The 26,066-nt window shown below is 33.7% G+C and overlaps 1 protein-coding gene across 1 annotated transcript in view; it reads right to left on the reverse strand.

The window, feature by feature from the left end:
- Positions 1 to 1,640: 1,640 nt before the first annotated feature.
- LOC119636227 (tubulin beta-3 chain) overlaps positions 1,641 to 26,066 on the reverse strand; it is a 36,810-nt gene continuing 12,384 nt past the window's right edge. The window contains exons 2-4 of the mRNA XM_038031482.1: positions 6,733 to 6,841; positions 3,384 to 3,628; positions 1,641 to 3,315 (exon numbers count right to left, since the gene is read on the reverse strand). Of these exons, the coding sequence (XP_037887410.1) occupies positions 2,362 to 3,315; positions 3,384 to 3,628; positions 6,733 to 6,841 (1,308 nt within the window). The 3' untranslated portion in view covers positions 1,641 to 2,361. The remainder of the gene's footprint in view (positions 3,316 to 3,383; positions 3,629 to 6,732; positions 6,842 to 26,066) is intronic.

Here is a 26,066-nt window from a genome sequence, read left to right on the forward strand (position 1 = left end):
CTGTATATATCCTAAGAGGAATTAAAAAATATATATTTTTTTGGGTTTGTGCCAGAAATTCATGTAAAAAAAGTGTCTGCTTTCATTGGTCAACCGTGTTATTTTAAAATTGTTTAAAAGAGAGTTGAGTATGTATACATTTACATAGTATATATAGCGGGTTTTCAAAAAAAGTTTTATGTGTATTATTATGAGCGGGTACCATAGCATGCGGTTAACTTCTCCTTGTAATTTTTTCAACTTATTAATCCCTTTTTTTAATTTTTTTTTTTTTGTTCTGAATTATTCACTTTGTACAACTTCTTTGGGCACTTGTAAAATTTGCTTTGATTTTGAAATTCGTTTGGTCAACTGAAACACATAATAACTATTCCGCTTTTATACCTTTAATTTTATATTGTTCAGAAATCGAACAATTAAATATATTGTTCATATCAAAATCTGCTGTGTTGTTTATGAAATTAATACATTTATTTACTTCGCCAAGCAATCGAAAATTGTATACGAGACACAATTTTTTTTGCATATTTTGATGCTCAAGAACCCAATTGGCCAGTGCAAATAATCACTGCAAGAACTAGTAGTTTTTCAATGAATCCAAACAGCTATGAAAAAAACAGTTGCTATCGAAATGTACAGAAAGCAAATTACGCTGTTTTTTATGATATGATATCGGTACTTAAGGAATGAAGTGAGGTAGTTATACCACTTTAGGTGGATAAGTAACCTAAAGAAAAGTTTGTATAACAATTAAAGCGTGTTTTTGTTCTTCATAGTTTTTTGATTAGCCTATATATATGCTTAGCTTTTTTGTTTGTTTTGTTATAAAGCATAACTTTAATGGTAGTTGCCTCCGCTAGATACTATGACGGTGTCTATGCTAGTGAAAACTTTGAGTAGAAGGACAGTATTGACCAGAAGAAAAATCACAGACACAAATAACAAAATTAAACCAAACAGACATTAGCTTACTAAGTAAGGAATTTTGTGCGTTGGATATTTTTTTTTTTTTTGCAAAAAACGCAATCTAATTATTACATTTTCTATAATTTGTTTCTTGCTTGCGCTAACCTTTCATTGCAAATAATCATCATTTCAAGTAAATTCAGTTTTGATTTTTTAACAAAATTTTTATTTCGATAAGAATTTCTAAATAAAAAGAAAAATATTACACAATTGCTTAAAATGTAAGTAAATTTGGTTACGTGCTCTATCAAAAATTTTTACTTTAAGTGAAATAGAAAAAAAAAAAAAAAAACATTGTTTTGTGCAACTTCTCGATGTTTTCATTAATTATTCATAAATTCGAATTAAAGATGCTTACAAAGTATAAATCAATCAATGCAATATATATATGTGGTTAAAGTTCATTTTTGAATTTAAATTAAATTAAATATTCTTTGCAATCTTTGGATAAAAGCTGACTGATGATAGTTAAAATATTTATTGCAACATTTATTTCTTTTCTTTTTTTTTTAATTTTTTTTTTTTTTTTTGGATTTACTGTTTTGGCGAAAGAGGAAGAAACTAAACGAAAAGCTTTAGAGAAGATAGATTTATTGCATTTAGGGAAAGACAGTAACTCTCACAGTGTATCTAGGGTCAGTCTTAGTAATTGGAATTTTTTTTGTTTTTTTTTGTTTTTTTCATTAATGCAAATGCAAATCTGTACAAATTTCCTTCCTTATATGGTTTAAAGACAATACTTGATGGGACTCAATCTTAATTGAAGAAAATGAGAAAAAGATATGCTTTGATGAACTAAATGAATGAATGAGACTGAGGCATAATGAGCAATGAATTAAAGCTTTAAAGAGATAGACAAAGAAATGCTGTGAGATTGCTTGGAGGAGAGTTATGTATAACGTGTTTGCATGAGTGGACGTTTCGATAATGTAGTGAAATGTGCGTGAAAACGTGTTAATCGTCTTAAAAGTAATCGTTTAAGTTTACTTTCGAATATAATTATAAATCATTTATGTTTTATATAAATCGCAATAATGAATCCTTTAATATCGTCATCTATTATTATTATTATTATTATTATCATTATTATTACTATTATTATTTTTTTATAAATAATTTCGTTATTTTGGACTTTGATAAAAGTGTGAGTAAAAGTGAAATTTTATAATGCTATCTTTAAGTGTCCTCGTGATTCTTGTGTGTGACTGCATATGTGTGGGAGTGCTAAAGAGTAAGAGACTTTATCATCTAGTAGACTAAAGAAGACATTTTAGTTTATGCAAAAGATGGCGTATTTCTCCTTCCCCTTCCTGAGCATAATCGGCAGCCATCCTTCGTTCTTGGTAAAAGTCTCAACTTCAATGCATGCTCCGCAACATTCTTCTGGTGCGATAATTAAATACAATCGCCTTCAACTTCTTCTTGATGCACTTCGGGATCAAATTCATCATCAGCTGTAGCTTCTTGATATTGCTGATATTCCGAAACCAAATCGTTCATATTGCTTTCGGCCTCAGTGAATTCCATTTCGTCCATACCTTCGCCCGTGTACCAATGCAAGAAAGCTTTGCGTCTAAACATAGCCGAGAATTGTTCCGAAATGCGTTTAAACAGTTCCTGTATGGCTGTGGTGTTGCCAATAAAAGTGGATGACATTTTCAAACCCTTGGGCGGTATATCACACACGGCAGTCTTAACATTATTCGGTATCCATTCAACGAAATATGAGCTATTCTTGTTTTGTACGGCCAACATTTGTTCGTCTACCTCCTTCATAGACATGCGACCACGAAATACGGCCGCTACCGTAAGATAACGGCCATGACGCGGATCACAGGCGGCCATCATATTCTTGGCGTCAAACATTTGTTGAGTTAATTCTGGTACGGTTAAAGCTCGATATTGTTGAGAGCCTCGAGAAGTGAGCGGAGCAAAACCGGGCATGAAAAAGTGTAAACGTGGAAACGGTACCATGTTAACGGCCAATTTACGTAAATCGGCATTTAACTGACCAGGGAAACGCAAACATGTAGTTACTCCGGACATGGTTAGAGAAACCAAATGATTTAAGTCTCCATAGCTGGGATTAGAAACCTTAAGTGTACGGAAACAAATATCATATAAAGCCTCATTATCAATACAATAGGTTTCATCCGTATTCTCCACCAATTGATGAATTGACAAAGTGGCATTATACGGTTCAACCACCGTATCTGAGACTTTAGGCGAAGGCACTACCGAATAGGTGTTCATTATACGATCAGGATATTCTTCACGTATTTTCGAAATTAACAGGGTACCCATACCGGAACCAGTGCCACCACCTAAAGAATGCGTCAATTGGAAACCCTGAAAGAAAATATAATTAATGCACAAAGCTTATGCAAGAGAAGAAAAGAATTCTCGCCAAAACGTACTTGCAGGCAGTCACAATTTTCGCATTCCTTGCGCACTACGTCCAATACATTATCTACCAGTTCAGCACCTTCGGTATAATGGCCCTTGGCCCAATTATTGCCGGCTCCTGATTGGCCGAAAACAAAATTATCTGGCCGAAACAATTGACCATAGGGACCAGAGCGTACCGCTTCCATAGTGCCCGGCTCTAAGTCCAAAAGAATGGCACGTGGCACATATTTACCACCAGAGGAACGTGTAACAGCTGAAAGGAAAAGAAAAACAAAAGTTTCTGTTGTGCTGAGAATATTTGCTTAGAAGTTATAAAAATTCAAGAAAGGCAAATATGGAACTGTTGAAGTCATTTTGGTAACTAAGCTAACCTAGCTTTCCTTAATTAAAAAGAAGACAAGCAATTGTTAATGTAGTGAGGTAGATTAACTTAAGAGAGTTTTCTAAGTTCTTGCTGTGATAATTCCGTTCCCATCCCTTTGCTTTCTTGAAAGTAAGCTATCTGCAGTTATGACTTCTTAAAGAAGTTGAAAGATGATAAGGAAGACAACTCATAAGTCACTTAATAACTGAAACGGCGTTGAAGGTGCGAATCGGTAGAAGATGTGTTTTATAAAGCAGGGACGTTGCTGGGTTGATACTAAGCGATTCTGTTCTTGTTGCTCTGTAAAAAGAGAAACCAGCAGAAGAGGTACTGAATATAATCAAACCCCAATCCCCTTTTAACCAACGAACCTGACAAGTGGGCTTATGATGCCTGCGAGGATGCTCGCTCTGTCTGTCTGAATATCGATCTACTGACTTTATTATTTATAGGGTTACTCTTACGAGCCACTTGAATAGGATCGGAAGTTGCTGCTGAGCTGATATGAGAGGCTTTTAAGTTCTACCGCCACAGACGGTTACACCTAAAAAAATAACACTTGCTTTACCCTAATAGGAATAAACGGACGGAAAAAATCTACTTACCGAACGGACACCGAGACATTCTATATTCTACCCTACCTAATGTCCCCTGCGACCCATAATTAGCAATGAGGGACAACTAAATTCTCCCATACACTGGAAGTAATACGCATCCCCCGAGAACGTTCTTAATGAAAGATAGGGAGCATCGAAAAGAGCCGACTTATTGGAGAAGATTATGAAATGCTTTGCCCGATCCCCTTTTTTAAGCAACGAATCTGACAATTATTGCTATCAGTAACGTTTTCCCGTAATTAAGCATTACAAACTTAACACACCCTTTTTGAAGAATATTTCGAAGAAATGATTAGTTTATGTTTTATTAGTCAATCGCCGAAATTCGCTTTGCTAATAAGCGGCAGATAAAAATAAGCAATAAATTATACTTAATAAATCATAAAACAATCAACACTTGTTGCTTGCCGAGGGCAGAGTAAATTTGTATTTGTATGCTTGGCACGTGCTCGCATGCGCACCAATATAACAAGCGATGTGCTTGAACAGAAATGGAAGGAAGTCATTCAATGGAAACTTAACTTAAACACTCATCACATCACAAAAACCGCACAATTGAGAAATAAAGGCAAAGCCAGTTATTGATACAATGCAAAGAACAAAAGAAAGCAACAAAGTGAGGGAATACATGCAGAGATGATCAACTAGCGCACAAGAACGAAAATGGATATTTTCTTCTATCGGTTACTGTAGGTGCGCTACCGCATGTTGAAAATAATTTCAAGAGGCACCTGCAACTTTGCTACTAAATGTTCTAATAATAATGAGTTGTACGGTTAGTTCTTCTAATTTCACCAGACACGAATGCAATAAGAAAAGCAAAAAAAAAAATATTCTAACCTCGACGGTCTTTGCAACAAATTAAAAAATTGTTTTTTTTTTTTTTTTTGCTTGAGTATGTTAGCCAAGTCAAACCGTTGAATATAAAGTATTTCTAAAAGCAACAACAATGGCGACGACCAGCATGAAAGCTATATTTGGGTTGGAACGATTCTTAAGCACCCGCTGCGTTTAACAAATGTACGAAAACTTGATAGTTTTTTTTTTTTTTTTGTGTCGATTTATTCAAAGAATTTTTACACAACTCTTTGTAAACAGTGGGACTAACAGCGATTTTAAATAGGAATAATTTGTTAATAATTGATGGATTGCATTGGATAGTTTTATTAGGATTCGATGAAACTATCGAAGAAGAAGAAAAAGAATAAGAATAAGAGAGAAAATATTTATGATCAGAAAACCGAGACTTGAAAGGCGATAGTTACGAGTGGTCATTGAAAAACATCATCTCGCTCTTCTGAAAGCAGTGAAACTTGAGTATAAAATGTAGCTATCCTATGAAAACAATATACAAAAAAAAAGAAAATGAAAAACGAAGAAAAATGTGGAAAAGAGATTAGATTGTACGGACATAAGGACAAGGTTTCTGTTTGCATAGACAGGCCAAAGGAAGCGGTCAAAATTTGTTAACAAACGGGAATACGAGCAGGGAGTCTTATCGCATTGGCTTTTAACGATTCCCCAGCTACTGAAAAAAACTTGGCTAAGAAGCTTTAAAACAATCCTTCACTTTGCGCTCATTGACCATCTTTTATTTCTGTTCCCCGTCCGGAATGTTAAGCTGATTTAAGAAGAATCACATTTTTTTCACTAGAAAACCCGTAAGTTGTATGGCAATAGGGTGAGGACTTTACTAGAAAAATTATCAAACCTCAAGGCAGTCGCTTTGCGTTTGTTTGTATTAAGGTATTCTTGACTAACTTCCAAAGGCCCATAAACTAACCGCGGTGTCTAAGACACGATAAGCCAATGAATTTATTGTTATCATTATTGCTATAAACGCTTATAAATCAAATGGATTTCATTACATGCCATCATCTAAAGATCGCACACAATGCGCTCAGCGTAAATAAACCACAAAACACTAATGTGTACTGAGTTGAATTTTGACGTTTAACAAACCATAAGATAAAATTAATACACCAATTATTCGTTGGTGGTGCATTTAATGAGCGAAATGTTCAATGAGTGGCATACAGTATTACCACTTTATAGGCCAAGAGTCATAATTATTGCAATAATAATACAATCGCTGCATAATGAGCAAACGTACGAAATGATTCGTCAGAATGTTTGTTGTCTCTATAAATGAAAGCGTGCTGGAATTTTTACTATACAATGGCATTGATAAGTGTGCAGCACAATTTCAGAAATCTTTTTTTTTTTTTATTCTTATTTAATTATGAACGAGTGCATGCCCCATAAGAGATAATGCTATTTAAATTGGCCTGTGGGGCTTTGTTTGTTTGCCGTTCCTCAAAAAAAAAAATAAAAAAAATATGTTAACTAATCTTATGGATAATGATGATTACTCACCTGATGCTTCGTTATAGTAGACACTGACACGTTCTAATTGTAAATCACTATCACCATTATAGATACCATTGCTGTCAATACCATGCTCTTCGGAAATGATCTCCCAAAACTGTAAGAAGAAATGAAACTTAAATCAAATAATGTTAAGAATGGAGTTTTAAACTGAAAAAGTTACTACGTCAAAAACCGTCGTATATACGCCTATGCGTCACTTCGCATTAGTAGCTGCTCTAAGAGTTGACTTAAATATTCACTTAGATGAAGAAATAGAGATAAGTAGTACAAGACTATTACTGCTTGAACTTCAAAGAAGGAGAAGTTTTCGTTTCTTAAAGTGAATTTTTCCTCCAATATCTGCTATTCATGTTATATCGCTATTGGAAATTGAACTCTGTGAGGGTACCATCTGTGGTGGTAAGTTTCGATGCAAATTTATTCAATTTATTGCGAATACTCGAGAGACAAGTGTTCAAGAATGTGTGTTTATCTATCTCTATTATTGTTTTAATTTTTCATTATCAACCTTTTTGAAGTAAAAGTAACTTAATTTAACTTAGCGGAGCTACTTCACATGTAGAGATTTATCATAGGATTAAATATCAATACTACTACTATTTATATTATAATTTATTTTGCTCAAAGAAATAAATTCTTGGTCTTAACTGAGAGCACTTAAGACTAACGGCTAACAGTTGCAATATACTTGAACCACGATACGATATCGAGACGAAACATTGTAAGGAAAATGAAGAGAATAAGCAAATTCAAATTTTTTACTTCTTGCTGCTAAGAGATAGGAAGCAAAAATCATATATGTTCACATAACAAAATTCGGAGCAACTAAAATAATATATAAGCAAGAGTTGTTTATGAATACCGATTAAGAACTATATGACGCCAAACTGGTTAATTTGAAATTTTATTTATTCGCGGCTTTATGATGACTTATCTGAGAATCTTCTCGAAACCCAATGTTCCCGACAAAACATAGAGTTGCAGTGCCTAGGATTCATTGTATCCTACTATGACTGCGCTACATTAAATATGAGCGGATGTATGCAACACACAGATGGACCTGAGATAGGTTCATCTTTTTTTGTAACGATCAGAAAGACTTTCTGAATTGAAGCTTGTCTGTTCGACTTGTTTTTCTGTTTTCGACAGACATATTTTGATGAAATTTGGTAAACCGATATTTTTAGGGTGCAAGGGTGCAACAAACTTGCATCAGTTTTTCGACCACTTACCATACAAAGCCTTATGTTGAGAAGGCATTACTTGAATAATTATGTTAAGGAAAACGTCATTAATGGCGAGCCGTGTCCCACTTTCGTTTTTTTACTTATCTCAACTTTGACTAATAATAAGATTTTTGACCCATAAAAATAATTTCTTTTCTTCTCGTAAGCGTAAAAGTACGATTTGCCTATGCCTATGACTATATTATAAATAGTTTTTAGCGAGCATCAAGCTTAGGGCAAAACACATTTCATGCGAGCCTCACGTACTTTTAAGAACACTTGCATAGTCCAAAGACGATCTTGGTTGAGCAAGTACGACATCAGTGTCTGCTAAAATGATAACTTATTTTGAAAAGTCTTCTTTAATTTCTTGATTTGTTTATTTATTTGTTTATTTCCATATGAAATTCATCTACAGCGGAATGACAGACAAATTAAGTGCGAGCAGGCTCTTAAAATTGATTAGACACAACAAGATTTTGACTTCACTTTTACAGAAATTTTGCGAATAAGAAAAGAAAATATAAAAACAAAATCCGTACATAACTAAACAAATGAGAGAAAGAAAAGAAAAATAAAGCAACATCAAGCAGAAAGGAATAGTTCAACGTTGGTTGATCTGAGTGTTGATAGGAGTGTGCAAGTGAGACGACGCAAACATATAAAAGATCAACAAGCAATAGCAATAAACTGAGTTTATTAGATTATATCAAATGAAGGAGTATTTAAGGAGTTCGATTACAGATACGACTTGGATTTTTGCAAAGGGCCTTAAACGTGCTGATTTGCTCATTATTATATTCAGTTAGTTTGGTTGAATTTTGCAAAGGGCCTAGAACTGGGATCATTGAAGTTTCTTCGTTTAACTTACTCGACGGTTACTAAGCTTAGCTAAGAAGAAGGGACTTGGGGTAAACCTAGTTTTCTCTATTAAGGTGACAAAGAGACCACAGTTTGTATCCAAATCATTAGAAGAGCGAATTTTTATTCTGAACTGAGCAGATCAGAGACATATTTTGGTGATGGTCTTACCACATTCAAGTATAGTCTTTGGATTTTGGATTATAAAATCCTAGATATAAATCGGCTTTGTAAAGATCGAAACTAATTATAAGCGCAGTCTTACTGAGTTAATTCGTACGACAAATGGTACAATGGAACAATGATCGCAGGAAAGTGTTCAAGGATGAGCTCGAAACTAACTATAGGCGCACTCTTACTGAGTAAATTCATGTGGAAAATGGTAAACAATGATCGCAGGAAACTGTTCAAGGATAAACTCCTTTAAATCCTAGCTATGAAAGGGCTTTGTAAAGATCAAAAATAACTCTAGGAGCACTCTTACTGAGTTAATTTATGCGGAAAATGGCAAAAAATGATCGCAGAAGGGTGCTCAAGTGTTAATCCCTGTATTTTTTTTTTTTTGACTAAAGCCAACTGAATAAAGGAAATAAAAATATATTGAATATAACTGAACCGTGTGCGAATCGAACAGTTTTAATTTTATAATCGGACTTGTATGTATGTACGATGTCTGGACTCTATAAGAGATATCATCTCAAACGCTTTTGTCATACTAACCACTATGAATACATTAATATTTTCATTGCTCTGACACTCTTTGACTTGAAGAAGGAAAAATTGAATGGAAGGAGCAGAAAACATGTGTATAAAAAATACGATTATTTTTAGATATATATGTTCTGGTCAGATTTCTTTAATTTTCAATTTCCTTTAAAGTCCACTTCATATTTTTTTTTTTGTTGTTTCAAAATGTTATACAATTTTTTAGTTTTATTTTTGCGAATGAGAGGAGAGAAGTTGATTAAAAATGTGCAAAAATCCCATAGGGCAACAAATACAAATATTTATTTAAATGAAGAGGAGTCCATGCTCTCAAACGCATACATATGTAGATGCTTGTATACATGTATACATATATGCAGTGTGATAAAAATAGAATTGATATGCGTTATGTTTTTATTTGTCTTTTTATTTATTTATTTATTTTTTTTTTTTTTGTACTCGAATTCATTTATTTTTTTAATTTCTTTTTTCCTTTTTTTGTTGTTTTTTTTTTGTCAGTATAAATTCAGAATGTGTGAGAGTTTTAACACTTGTCTTTATTTCAGCTCGTATGTATATAAATAAATAAAATGACAAATAAAAAGGGCAGGCAAGCTCCTGGGGATCACATTCAAAATGAACGAGAAAATGCATTCCATAAAAATAACCAAAAGAGAATTTTTTGTTTCAACCCGCAAAGAGCTTGACAAAAATAACCCGCCAGAAACTTTCAACTAGAGAATATTTAACAAATTCATACAGAAAAAGTTTTTTCGTAAAAAAGAAACATTATATTAGTGAAGATAGATAGATAGATATAACCTCAAATGTATATGTATATGTAAAGAATATACATAACCTTAAATATAATATTTATACAAGCGCAAAATGCTCAAATGCTATAAAACTCATTCAAGATTCTCAAATTCATTCAAAATGCTAAACGTTTATCGCAATCATACGTTTTTATTATCTTAAACTTGAATTAGACGCAATTCGTTTGTAATTTTACCAAACATGGTATGCAGTAGTTTTTTTTTTTTTTGATTTGTTACAAGATGACGTCGATACTAAGAAAAACGCATATGCCGATTGTGAGAATTTTTCTATACACATCAATTTTTAGATCCATTGCATTTCTTGCTTGAATTAAAAAGCCATTAAATATTTGATTATGCCTCAGCATGTCAATCCAAGGGCAGGACTCATCTGCTTCTTTGAATGTTATATCGTGAATTTCTTTCCACCTTAGTGTGATATTTCAATTTGCCAAAGTACCGCTATTACTTAAACAGAGTATGATACACGCTTCCTTACACTTTCCAATATTCATTTCTATTCGTTAACTATGGTGTTAAGTGTGTTAGCGAAGTCTTTGTAATCGCTTTGATAGAGAAAACGAAACAATAGGTTATGAAAGTGTAAGAGATGCTGTGCATATTATGACTGCGTGGGAGAGATTTAGTGATACTATTTTAAGGAATAATTGAAGGAAGTAGTTATCTTTAAGAAGAAGTTGCAATCTGCCACACAGCCGGAGTAAGAATACAACTTACTGGTAACACGATTCGATTAAAACCAAAATAGAAAGGAGTGACTGATGTCAGACATAACCTCAAAAAATTTATATGCAAAGCATTTATGTAAATGACTAATAGATTTCAATACAGATCATGCATTGCGCGATGATGATAGGTCATAAGATTCCATGTTGATCTGCAAGTCTTATAGGCTCTCATCTGCTTGTTCGAAACCATTAACGAGTAAGTTATCAGTGTTTCTATTTCCCTTTTCATTGGTTAGCGTATTCAAACGTTCCAAACATTCTCGGTCAAAGTGAACTTGAATCAGCTTACTTGCAATTTTCTGTCATTACGATGTCTCGAAACTTTAGGGAAGAATTTGAAAGTTTCCCATGTTTAGTTAAGTGGCAATCCGCATGGCGACCTGAAAGATCTATTGTACTCAACTTGCCCATAATACATCGAAGATACTAAAATGACCCGTTCACAATATTTGATAAAATCGCCAAGAATTTGTCAAAATAAGAGTCAAAGACTTGTTATTTAAAAATAGAGTCCTTCAGACTCCGAACAGCGCCGGTCAAGAAGAACAACTACAGGACAAATGCAGATGTTCCTTAGAGAATGCCTCAGCATGTCAATGCATGTTGCAAAGGAATTCGCCCATTCACCTAATAGGTTGCGCCGCAACAATAGGGTGCTTGGAAAGGTGTGCCTCCATACGAAAAATACTTCTTTAAATCATAAAAAGAAAATCTTATATAAATAGCAGGAAATTTCCAGATTCGTATATCCATCTTGAGTGGGGAATATACTGATGAGTTGCCCTTAACTTCAACAAGTCAAGTCGAAAAATAATGAAAAAAAAAAAAAAAACGCGGTTGACTTGAATGATATTTTCTTTCATCGAAAGTTTTAAAATCATAACAATATTGCTTAGCTATATATTCGTAGGGACAATGTCGTGTCGTGTGCTTCTTTTCATATTCTCTCGTACTTCTTTTTATATTGCCATGTAAAAATATCGTAGAGGTAAGGCAGTGAGGCGTATTAAAATTAAAAAGGAAAAAAAAAGAAAAGAAACTGAAAGGCGAAAAAACTTGTGGCATATGTACAATGACAATAACACCACAAAAACAATGTCAACAACAACGGTCTATAACAATGAGAACAACATTCCTTAACGCATTTTGGCATTTTGTGTGCACCCCAAAGCCAACTACACCACGCACGGCATAGCATAGCATAGCATTGCGCACAGTAGACTACATCATTACTTAGTCAAGCGCAACATAATAAATCTTTCAATAGCTACTTATAGCAAACAACATATTGTTCACTTAATATAATATAATCACATATATATATATATATACACGCTAACCAAGAGCGATTCGGTAATGGTCAGATAGGCATTGACTTACATGGTAATCTTAAAGATTACTTTGAAGTAAGTATAAATAGAGGAAAAAAATTTTTTGAATTAAAAAGAAAAAAAACGTATTCAACAACCAATGCACACAACTCTAGTCATGAGCAACAACTGCACATATAATTATTTACAGTGTACTTTTGATTATCTACGTATGGATTTGCTCAACGTATGGATTGCATGTCATTTTTTAAATGTCTAAATAATTACACATCGTTAATTAAGATTCCGGCTTAAGAGTGGGAGACGGTATAAAATTGTTTCTTGTTTATATCTCTTTGCATTTCGGCGGAACACTGAGTTATTGTTTCTAATTGGCAGAGGGAAAGTTTTACAAAATTCTTTTGTTTAATCAATGATTAAGCGGCACGCCCTACACCGATGACATAAAAAGTTCAACAACAATTGCTTTCTTTATTGTTAAATAACGTTCTTCTTTTCTCATCATAGAAAGTTTAACAATTGCTTTCTTTATTGTTAAATAACATTTTTCTCTTCTCATCGTAACTAACTGTAATGAGTTTCTTTATCAATTATATCTACTTTGTTTGCTTATCTGTTCTATGGCTTTGAACTTGAAGAAGCAATGTTTCTTTGTTGTCAGATCGTCAGAAAGGCAGCGCGACTGCGAATTTCTGCAGAAATGCAAGAAACACTGCCAGCTTTAAAGTTGATTGACATCGAGTAACGAAAAGTAGATAAACTGCAATAAGAAATCATGTATAGAAGTGAAACTGGCGCTAGGATTTAATGAAAACTTTTGCATATGAATATTATTAGCTCCATGAAGCCCGATCACGCCAGGATATCGCTCGCTCTTTAGTGAATAAGACAAACCCCAAATCAGTTTCCTTCTAAAGCACTAGAAGTATGACTTACGACTGGGGAGAGAAAGGTTTTGTTCTTACTCATCAAACATGCATCAGTTAAGGCCTTTTCCTAGCCGTCAGGGCAGAGCCTGCTTTTCGCCGCACTTAACATCCGTAATACCTGATGTTATTCGATAACGCCGTCTTTGCAGTTGCAGAGGTCCACGTAGCCCTCTCAGCCCACAGATATTCAGCGTCCACGAAAAAATGTTGCCATTGCCAAGATGCTGCTATGCAGATCCTTAGTACCTATGGTAACTAACACCATCTCCATAGAAGAAGTGTAGTTAGTAAGTAAGAAGAGAAGTTTTCCTAGAAAAGAAGAGCTTTTGCGATACACACCTTAATCTCTCTAGGAAGCGAAACATGGTAAGGTTCACAATGACGCCAAAGATTTTGCGCTGCGCATTTAATGAGATTTCGTGCGGCCACCCCCACACGCTGCCAGTGATTATAACTTTTATTATTGATAACTGGAGAGATTGATGATTGCGAGCATTTCAAAAGAACTAGAGGCAATTTTAACTTCACTTTATATTTCAGATTCTGAAGACCTTTTTGGATGGTAGTATATTACCTACAGCAAAACCACTTTGAAACGTTTATATCGAAGCGAAGAAATTTCAAGCTACCATCAAATAAAGTTATAAAGCAGGGAGGAGCGGTTTTTCAATTTTCCACTCATGGTTTTATTTATTCCTTTTATTTTATTTTTGGTAAAGAAACCAATGCCTAAAATTTTAAAAATTTTCTTCCACTTCTTGATGTTTATCAACAACAATTATTGACCATTTCCGTACTCCACCACAAATATTAATCGGATCTATAAGGGTAGGTGACTGATAGAATAAGACTTTGTTCCGTACATTTATTTGAAGTAAAAGGCATTCGTGGTTCGCCGTTGAGAAGGTGTAGCTTTCTGACTTGTTTTGTTACTTTTTTCTATTTTTTTTTTTTTTTTTTAATGATCATTACTCAGGAGATGTCTGCTATTCAGGTAACAGGGTGAAGGAAGAAATATGGTTGAGATAACGATAAGGATAGGGTGATGGCCACGACCCCCCTTTTGATTCTGTTCAAGTTGATTATCAAAGGCTCAGAGTAATATTTAAACAGCAAGGACTTGAGAGTTATTTTGCTGTTGTCTTCAACCTCACAATGACTAAACAACTTTTGAGTATTTTTTTTTTTTTTGGTCATTAGTTAACTCACTGCACTTCGTATATCGTTAATAAGTGGATTCACTTCAACTGCTTTAAGGCTAAACTCTTGTTAAAGAGAAGAAACCTTTTCACTGCAAGACTCTGAGATCAGCGAAGGAGATGACGATGCGAGGAGTTTTAAAATATGCATAAAAAGATGTCAAAAGAATGACTTCATTTCCTAATGACGCAGCACTTTGTAAAATACGTTGACAGTGAAAACCCGTATGTAATGGCGTCAATTACTAGTCGTTGTAATAATACAATTATAACACCCGACAGCATGCACGCATGCATCATCATCATCATCACCATCGTTGCTGTCTCGTCATCAGGTCCATTAACGATAATTTTAAACGTATGTAAGTATAATAAATAATTTCTACACTCCTCCAGAATTGGCAATTAACGCAAGAACAACCCAATAACAATAACTATCAATTATGGTCGGGACTTGTAAACGAGCATACAAATCATTTAAACGTTTAGCATGTGCCTAATGGCAACTTTATCAAAGCACAAATCCATTTTACTACAATTATTGTCTAATGGTCATCATCATCATCATCATCATCATCATCATCATCGCCATCATCATCATCGCCATTATCGACATTAAATGACGTTGTCCATCAATGTCAAAGCTTTTTATACTGTCTCTGCTTTTCACAATTGCCATCCAGAGATCAAAGTATACTACATTCATCATATCGTTTACAACAGCCAGAAATATTGAATACAAAACTATTTTTGATTAGATTTTGTGCGGCCTATATTTCAATCTAAAATTTCTCTCGCCCCTCCCGTTGTTAAAGGAAATTACGATAAAATGATGAAAGTAAACTAAATATGGTCTCAGTTAAAATATGGATCTAAAACTTGACAGTAGTAGGGGGGAAGGGGCCCATACAAACCAAAGTAAAAATCTAATCCGATCGATTTAAAATATTTCATAAGGGTCTTCGTAGAGTGTCATGTTAAAATTTTCGCGATCATAACGTTTAGGTAAGAAAAATATTATTATTTACGATGATAATAAGTATCTGAGATTCGTCTTAAGACGTCTATAACCTTTTTAATCGATTTCTTTTGCTTTATATATCGATACGATTTAACAGTCACAAGTCACATATTGGCTGTTGTTTCAACACCAACTGCCATTCAATATATAATAGATTGGAGAAGCATAAAAGGCTCTCGTGTCAAGTTTAACCAAATTTTTATTGCTGTTGTGGTTAAGTGCAGCAAATTAGTTAAAGTTTAACGTAAATTTTTTTTGTTTTATGTTTGGTTTATACAACGAATACACATCTATCTAATGCTGCCTTTTGGCTCGATTGCATTTGTGTCTACGTTTGCGTTTACGTCTGCCGTGTGCGCCTGCATGTGTGATTGCATGCAACCATAATTCTCTGGAGAGATGTTATTACCAAAATTGGTTTGTAATTTACACGAACCAACATGACCAGTTAAACTGGCTTAAAGTTGTTCAGTATGCGTATGTGTGTGTATTTTGAAAATTTATGTTTGAAAAACGCTTTGATTTCATATGAAATTCGTTTTTAATTGGAGTAATCTTTTCATTTTATTTTTCTTTCTTTTTTTTTATTTTTTTTTTTTTTTTTTTTTTTATAATCATGCAACAATTCATCCATTCATAGGCATTGTATGTTTTGTGTGTGACGAAGTATGTAGAACGCAGGTTTTCATAAGTAAAATATTTTTTTTTTTTATTTTTTATCAGAAACTAACGCACAAATATGTTCAGTAATTTGCTGGAAACGTTTCTAGGTCAAAACTCTTTGACATAAGCCGTTAGAAAGATGCGCTTATACGTTGGCGTGTACGTGCTATTAACTTTTTTCTATTTCTTTTGCATAACTTTATTATCGAATGCCATGGGTATTACTATAAATTGCAAAATTTCTTTGACTTGTAAAAAAAAAAAAAGAAAGAAAAAACATATAGAAAACTATGGCAAGAAGATCCTCTTCAAACCTTCAGCCTAAACGCTTAAGGATATCTCCATAAATAATTCTGATATCAAATATTGTTAAGTGGCTTCATCCTATATGATGAATAGTTAGATTACTTATTAACTTGTAATGTCTTTTTTTATACCGTTGATCATATTGGCATACGGGCCCTTACACGCAGCATTCAGCAATACGCGGGATGTAACAAATCGTTTATTGTAACAAATCAGAATCATTTTCCGTCCATTTTTCCTTTTACCTCTAGGCTGTAATATTTTAGATATTTCGATAAGACTTCTTATACGAATCAATCCTCTTTTTATGATCCCCCTTTAACCTCCTACTTTGACAAGGACAAATTTATTGGGATGAAATCATTTTTTTGCATCGTGTACCCTAATAAATTATACTTTAAATAACTGAGTATCCAGTCGAACATACTAATGCGCATTTTCTTCTCATATCGTATGTTGAATACTTTTGCGGTCGCCTTCAAAGTATTGACAACTTTATTTCACGCTTTGTTTAAAATGTCACACACACAGACCACATTTTCTCCTCGTACTCATAGTCCTTTAACATTCTTCTTCCTTGATTACCTAAAGTTTAGATTGTGTATATAAAACCATTCGATCCTAATCGACAAATCTTTCCATAGATCGATTGAAGTTTTCAAGATCAAACATGATCTTTCGTACGTTCATATCATGCATTTCTAAATCTGGCTGAGCGACTATACACTGTACTTGCAGTTCGTTATTGGAATTCATTACTGATGACTTTGAAATTTTTTGATGACTCTTTGAATAAGTTAAGATGACAATTAACTACACGTTTAAACTTGAAAATTTCTCTTGTTGCAGGCAGGATATAATTACTGAAAATATTAGAGGGCAAAGCAATTACATCGGTAGCCCTTCACTTGAGTTATATGTTACATGTATTTGTGTCAAAATTCTTCTTCTTGTACGTTATCTTCTAGGTATGTACAATGGCGTTTACAATGGCAATAAAATTAATATTAATAATAATAAAACAAGCAAGAATATTATAGTCGGGAAAGGTCGACCCTTGAATACCCCACACCACGTTGTCTAACACAATTCTTATTTTTATTATACAATAAAAAAATTATATCTTGTTTCTGTGTAAAGGCATATTTTTCATGTGTGTATTTATGGGGAAGCGGGTCCTAAACGCAACCAAGCTTAATCCTTACATAGACCAAGATACAAAAATAGGCGTAGATCATCTAAATTTTGTAGAGTTGATTTTTGCATGAAATTACTATTATGGATTAATCTTCATCACCACATATTAAAACTTATACTTTTCGCTTTATAAAGGATCAGTTTTTGTGAAAATCCTTATAAACGTAGCACTCAAAAAGTAGGCCGAGATCGTCCAATTCTAAAAATTTAGTATAGTTTATTGCTTTATGTTAATTTTCATCATGAAACTTTTTGTCGCATGATCTTTACTTTTCGTTATATGAGAGGGGGTTCAAAAATTGCCCCAACCGGTCCAAAATTTTTATAAGAATTTAGAATACCGAAATACTACTATTTAGCCACTTTTGCCGAGAAAATTTTAAAATTGAAATTCTGCGTTATATGCGGAATAGTCAAAAAGGTGGATCCGAACTATTCTCAATAGCGTTCGTCCTTGTGTTAAAAAATCTCACTGCACCCTACAAATTTACATGGACAGACATCGGACGGACAGACAGGATCAAATTAATCCAGATTATAATTCTGAATCGATCGATATAATAAAAAATGGATCTATCTGAAGCCCTTCTTTGTGTTACATATGTCCGCACACACCACAAATGGTTTAGGGTATAAAAATAATGATAATTATAATAATAATAAAAAATTGTATAGCTTCGAAATAAAATTTAATTTACTTCATAAATGTCAAATTTCATTTAATAAACTTACTATAAAAGTAATTTAATCTCATTTTACGTAATGAATTCACAATTAATTAATGCTATTAATTAATTACATTGCAATTATGTATTAACAATTATTAAGAATAGTAACGAGGTCACAATAAAAAATTTCCAAACAAAAATCCCATATAATCCCACAAAATCAAACGATAAGTCCTTATGCAAAGACGATATCTGATCCTCAGCATGTTATGATGATAATTGCTCAAGGCTTGGCGTCTAAATATATTATCGTAAATTTGCTTCGCTTTGGTCCCTTTTCCGCACTTTCACCAAGAAGACATTTCTTATGAAAAATGAGCCCTTTGGATTGTAACAAGCAGAGTGCAGAGTACGACCAGTCTTGACTGAGCATACTAACATGTCCAGTTTTAGAAGCCTGTAACTACGATGAAGTGTTCGCGAGACGCTTTCTTACGCCCTTCGCTAGCAGAAGAGGGACTTGCTACCATAAGTGCATACGTGCAAGTCGAAGTGCAGGTTGATGCTCTTTCTTCATGAATGAGACGAACTCTTGCTACTGTCACTTGTGATATTTTCCATCGGTCTTTCAATTATTGTCATATATTTTGCAAAGTGGGCATCTAATCAAACCCAAATCTATTGCATTTCAATTTTTGTATGTTCACTTGTTTCTAAGAAAAACTGCAATTTTACGCAGTAGCATGGGTCCTTTACTTGAGTTATGTTCTCCTTTTGAAAGTCAATAAAAAGTAGAAATTGACTGCTTTGGAAGCGACGGCTTAAGCCCTAATTACAATAAATACCAACAACGGGTCATGACAGATTTTTGAACATATTCTGCCAACTATTTAAAGTTGTTAGTGCAAATCTAATAGGGCTCATGCTGGCATTAATCCATTCCAGCCAGCTCGTGATACAAGAGATTTCTTTCTATGCTATGTACCAAGTTTTCTTGAGAATGCTTTTCTATTTTCCTAGTTACCCGCATTGTTTTCAATACCTTAGGCTTTAAAACGCTATTGGGACCTGTTTGCAGGGGAACTTGCAAATTGATTAGAGTGAACAAAGCTTCCCATGCTTCTTCTTTTTGTATTGCATTATGTTAATTTGATTGGTATCTGAAGAACTTCGCCTTCATCTTCTAGAAGAGCTGGAAGCTAATGGGCAAAATACTCCCTTATGTAAGTAGAATGGAAAACTACGAAAGAAACTAATGAGGGCTTTTGTTATTTAACTTTAGGCTTCTTATTTATATAGAGTGCGATGTAGCAGAAACACTGTGATAAGATGTAGAAGGCACTAGACTATGTTTTGTGTACGTGACTTCTGCCTTCTGTTAAATGATACTCTTAGCCGGAAGACATTTCATTTTATGCTTTTGCGTAATGCAGTTTATGATACGATTTCTTTACTACCCATCATTTATTCCCTTTCTTTCATGTATTTTCTTTTTTTTTTTTGTCTAAATTTAAAATGAAATTAAAAGTCAAGTAAAAGAACAACTTTACTTAACTCTTTAAATCTTGATATTAATAAAATTTTTTTCTTTCTTTTTCTTGTTTCTTTCTCAACATTATTTTAACACTTCTCGATGTGATCCTTAATATTGTTGTTGCTTTTAATTTAATTTCCTTTAAATGTAATAAAACAGTATATACCACATGCAGCCAGGTACATCTACGGTCGCACACATGCGAACACGTATATATATATATATATATAAATGTCGGCCAACGACCCACCACATAGTAACAAAAATAAGAATCTCAACAACAAACATTAGCAAAAGAATACAAAATTTTTATATAAATTTTCTTGTTTTTTTTTTTTTTTTTTTTTGTTTTATTTTTATTTATTTATTTTGTTTTTTTTATAAAGAATTCAAAAAACAAAAACGCTATAAAAAACTTAAAGCGAGACAAGACAAGTGAAAAAAAAAAAGAAAAAACTGTTTTTTATCATGATTTTAAGGTTCATACACTTCACTGTCGCTGACTGCGAGTAGTGAATGGTTGGTTGGTTTGCTAGCTGAAGAGACTGGGGCTGAATGGCTGGCTGATTGAATTGACTACTTTAAACGCTGGTTTGTATGTATTTTCCTTACTGATCGACGAGCATGTTGAGAAATTTTCACATTAAAATTTCAAAAAAAAAAATCCAAGTAAGAACCGCAAGCAATTCAGCAGTAGCAGCAATAGCAGAGCTAAAGCTTATTATTATAACACATCATACCATTCAATATAACATTTCCTTAGCTACTCAGTTACATATATATATATACATATATATATGAATGAGAGGAAGTTCACAGAACGGAGCGACGTTGAAGTAAAAGTACTTTTAACGCAAACAGAAGCATAAACGTGCTGTGAGCTATAATAAGACATGAGGCGAAACGCCTTAGCAACTTCAACCGACCATCTCCAACAACCAGCCGCCAAAATAAATTAGTGGCAATCACAAGAATCTGCAGTTACACGCAAACAAGAGGAAAAAATATATCGAAAGAATTTTTGTAAAAACACAAACAACAAGAACAACAACAACAACAACAACAACATGCCATTCAAACATCCAAGTAGTCAACATAGCCTCTTATAAAAACTTGTACATATATATAGCAGCAGTTTATTTTCATGCTGTATTACAACCAAGCAAAAAAAATTGCAAGAAAAAAACAAAAAAAAAAAAAAGGAAAAATGGAAAACCAAAGAAACCGTTTGTTTTATACAACGGCAACTATATTAGTCTTATAGTAATAAGCAAAAAAACACGAACAAACACAAGCCTTTTTTAAACAGAAGGGAGTCGAGTCATCAATCTTCTTCACAAAGAGAAAGAGAGAAAACAGCTTACCACTCAACAGAAGAGGAAGAAATTTTCTAAAAACAGAAAGCAAGAACATAACGCTTGCCTACGCATCAAGAAGCAACAGTTTCAGTTAAGTCTTACAATTTTTTCCTTGTTTTTAAGCCTCACGTTAGTACACTTGCACACAAGTTATATTAATTTCTTAAATCCATTTGAAACAGACAAACAATTTTAGTCAGTCCATCTATCGTATCTACGTTTACACTAAAAAAAGCATCCGCCATAGTTAACAGCGAAATCTACCGAGTGTATCAAAATTCATGTATATGATAACCATTCAAGATTTAAAGCAAAGCTTGAAACTACACTCATCTATAACCAAACCAGCCAGGGATTTTTTTTAAATTCTAGAACCATTGCGAAAGACCCACGCAGTCACAGTAGGCCTCTATGTTTACTAATAGATGTCTACCTTCTCTCCTATCAAAACAACTGCCGTAAGAGAGACGGATTTCACTGAACGAATTGTACCAATACAAGCAAAAATTGAAAATAAAAACTATTTCGATTTAATCATTACCCCATGATTTGAAATAGATGGACCTTATAACTATTTCTTTTGTACCTTGTATGAAATTGTTAAGCTAAGAAATTTGTGAAGCCTACACACAAGCATCATACTTATGGCAGATATATGTGTCAATCGAAACGTCAGTCATGCGAAATAAAAAGCCATGAGTCGATATACTATTATTATTATTACTATTATTATTATTATTAATTTCGCCAGAGAAATAAATACTAAGACTAAACTCTTAAAAGCACCAGCATCTAAGGCTATCGGCTTTTATTAAAAACACTACCGCACTTGAGATTCGAATCCACGACCATTGACTTACTAGTCGAGGTTCCTCGCCTTCGGCTACTCAGGCGGATGAGTCGATATAAAAACTCAAAATTTCACTAAAATTTAATGCAAACCTTATTTAATGGTATGCCTTCATTATAGTACTCGTAAGCCTATCAGAAATTCCAAAAAAAAAAAAATGTTAGATAAATTCTTTGATATGGAGATAATTCGCCATACAATGTATAGCGAGGAAGCGAGGATTATGGTAAGAAAGCGGTCTATGTGGCCAAAAGCAATCAATTAATTGCATCATATCCATGCAGGACAATGAGTAAAGAAGTGCTATAAGATAATGCTTTACTCTTGAAATCCTATATCCTCCTACTATATGCTTGAAGACATTCCTTCCTTAACTTTGCCTATTTACGAATTTTATTATTTTTGGAAAAATTTTAAATTTTCGATAAGAAAACTTGATTCAACAACAATGAACGACTTTTTTTCTAATAAAAAATGAAATCCTATTCGCTTCACTTTGATTTACCCGTAAAACTCATTGCGACATCATTTGTATTGTCTTCGTTGTCGCTTGATTTTGATTACGCACTGTGTCGAGGACTTTTAGAGAGGAAGATCCCAGCAAAGGGATCTCTATAGCCACCACTGTTGTGTGTGTGTGTGTGTGTAAATGTACTATATGCTTGTTAGACATAAAAATACACATCGAGAGGCGCAGAAACTTCCTGGTACGGTTGTCTCCCACCATTTTTACGTGCCTGCATGTGCACTGATTAAGTGTACAAAAAACAGGAAAAGAATAGCAATTGTATCGCACTCTTAGATTGCGAGCTCAAACCTTTACTGGAAAAGGGAAACTTCCGCTTTGTTAGTTTTGACGGAAGCGCCTCTGTTGTAAAATCCAAAATATCTAAGCACTTGAATATTGTGTAACGTTGTTGGTGATCTGCTGAACCTTTTTTTTCTATGTGACCAGTTGCTCAATCATCATCCACTTTATGTGTAACAGTGTGATGGCAAGCCGTGAAAGAGATAAGAAATGGCCTCAACCTAGTAGGTGTGTAATTGGTAAGTGTTATGTCTTTACCGGCTGAGCACTCATTAAGTATGATTTGCAGCATCGAACGACGCGGAACCGAGCCGGGATCTATTATCTACTCTGCTATACGACAACTGATAATGGACCCCCTGTCGATTCGTGCTCTGTTCTTGAAGCAAAAAAAAAGGTCCGCCTATCGGTTGGATGGACGGAAAATGTTTCGCCGTGTTTTCGAAAAAAATGCATCGAATTGGTTCGCAACTTTTTCGCACAAAACTTGATAAAGATTAGTTAAATCGGTTAAGGGACCGGTCGATAGATCGAAAAAAACCGCGATTTTTTTCCCTCCCGTCATACGATCTAGAAACTTTGCCTTAGTATTCAGTTGGGTGGCAAATTTTTACGCAAAAAAGTTCATAAAAGTGAATTGAATTAGTCGATAAGTCAGACCATAGTTAGACACCCCGAGCTTACGATCTGAACATTTTGGCTAAGTAATCAGTTAGACGATAAATTTTTATTGAGAAAAGAATTAAAAAATCGTCTAATTTGTGCTTTTCGCTAACAATCTCAAGGATTTCCTGACAATCTAATAAAACTTTGAATAACTCTATATAGTTATCTCTAAAATTGTGTTCCATTTGTAGTATTTTGCCCCTTCCTGTCTTCACTTTTATATTAACCCTTCTTTTATTTAGTAAATTTGCATTAAGCCTTAAATGCGTTACTGTCTAGAAAGACAAATGATTTCCCCCAGTTAAGTTATTTTGCAGTTACAAAGTACAAGAGCCCACACACACACACACACACACACACACACACACACACACACAACGTATCATATTTGCAAAGATCGGGTATCAAACGATTCGTTGTAAAAGTAGATATCAAAAAGTTTTTCTTTGTTTTTTTGATTGCCTTAGATTCCATCATAGACCGGCATCGAACATGTGCTCATCAAATCGTAGCAAAAGTATAGCATTTTTAAATTTATCTTTTGGTGGAATTTTTCACTACATAAATTAAAAGGCAACTTGAAATGTTTCTGTTTTTTTATACGCTTCGTTCTGTCTGCTACACACATCGTAATAATACATTGTATGTATGTTTATAATACTGTTATTGTTGTTATTCGTGCTATTCTTAATAGACGAAAACAAATACATACACGCACAATTGTCTAAAATATGTTAAGCCTTTCATAAAGGCTCTCATGTTTATTTATCATGACTACAATAATCTCTGAAGAAAAAGAAGGAAAAAAATCTGAAGTAATATATGATGATGTGAGGATAAGAAGGGTGTGCCTATAGATCATTACCAAGCACTCTTCATCATAAAAATTATGGAATTTATGCAACACTTTTTCATTGTGAGGCCAAAAAAAACTTTTAAAAATAATTTAGAAAGAAATAATCTTTGATAGATATAAGTATTTAAAAGGGATTATAAAGTGATTCACGTTCAATTACTTGAGACGGTATAAATATTGCTATTTCTCTCTCTCTCTTTCTCGCTCGCCAGTTCTCCCTCTGGCCGGTTGTTTGGCGTAAGATTTGCTTATGTTATCAAAACAATTAAAAGTTTTTAAGTAAAGCCAAACGCATGTGGAATTGCTTTTGGGTCAAGGACATCATTTGCCGCAATCGGATCTAATCATATGGATTTTTTGCTTAGGGGGTCAAAATTTCCAAATTTCCATGTAATAAGCTTAAATTGCAATTGTTTTCAAGACATTTTGCAGGAACTTCAACCTTAAAGTTAAATGGATTTAATTACTCAGCGGCGCTCTTAGGGAAGTATCGTGAAAGGTCTTTGCATTAGTACGCCCGTACGTGCAACTTGCGTATGTGATGCAAATCAATTATTTTTTGCACTCGTCTTTGAAGGACGGAAGGACGGAAGGACGGACTATGTATACAAAATCGATATATCGTAAATGGAAAAATACTTTGGCCGGTAACATTTAAGTCTATTTACCGCTATACACATATTGATCCGATGCCTAATTTCTTATTATTGAAAATTTTCAAATAGTTTCCAGGTATCAATGAGTTTTATTTTCTCGAATTTTTTCGATACAACAATGATTAATAATGAAAATAGCATAGTAATAAAACTCTCGCCTGATTGCAGTTACATTAATTAACTACGTCTTCAAGATGTCATAACAGTAGACTACTTTTATATAAGCAGCACAGGCCATATAAATTGTCTCCCCGTGTCCTTACACAGCGACTGACTGGGAAGCCATCGTTCGAAAGATGTATTTAAAATCAATGATGGTTCGTAGTAATAAATCCAAGCCTTATTCATAGTTAGCCAATTGTTCACTACATTAATTCATTCGACCTCACATATATATATTCCTAAGTGGATAATGAAGTAAATTTCGTAGAGTGCGCTCGAAAATGAATACAAAGTTTGGAAGAAGTCAAATGGATGTCACAGATCGAACTATTAAACCTCAACAGCTATCAATCTGAAGTTGGACCTTATAAAGAAAATGTTTAAGGGGAGCCTAGATAGGCGAACTTACAATAAAACTCTTATCACTGCACCTTATGACAGGCATTCAAGATTCGACCATAGGCTTCTGTTTTATTCTTAAGCATTCTCTTATGTTACAGTTTCGGCATAAATATGTTTTTAATTATTGTAATAATCGCTAATTAATACCTTTAAGAGCAACTATCGGCTTTTGTTTATTACAATTTAAGCCCAAGTCTTAAATATTTTCTTTTAATTAAAACTGTTTTACTGCAAAGAAAAGTTTTCCAAGCCAGTGCGCAGATGTGCGGCCGATTTTCTTGTTTGTTTTGTACATTTTTTTTTTATTTTTTTATTTTCTCTTAAAAAATGTTAAGACAGAAAAAAGAAAAATCA

This window comes from Glossina fuscipes, unplaced genomic scaffold (assembly GCF_014805625.2).
Source record: "Glossina fuscipes isolate IAEA_lab_2018 unplaced genomic scaffold, Yale_Gfus_2 28, whole genome shotgun sequence".
NCBI lineage: Eukaryota > Metazoa > Arthropoda > Insecta > Diptera > Glossinidae > Glossina > Glossina fuscipes.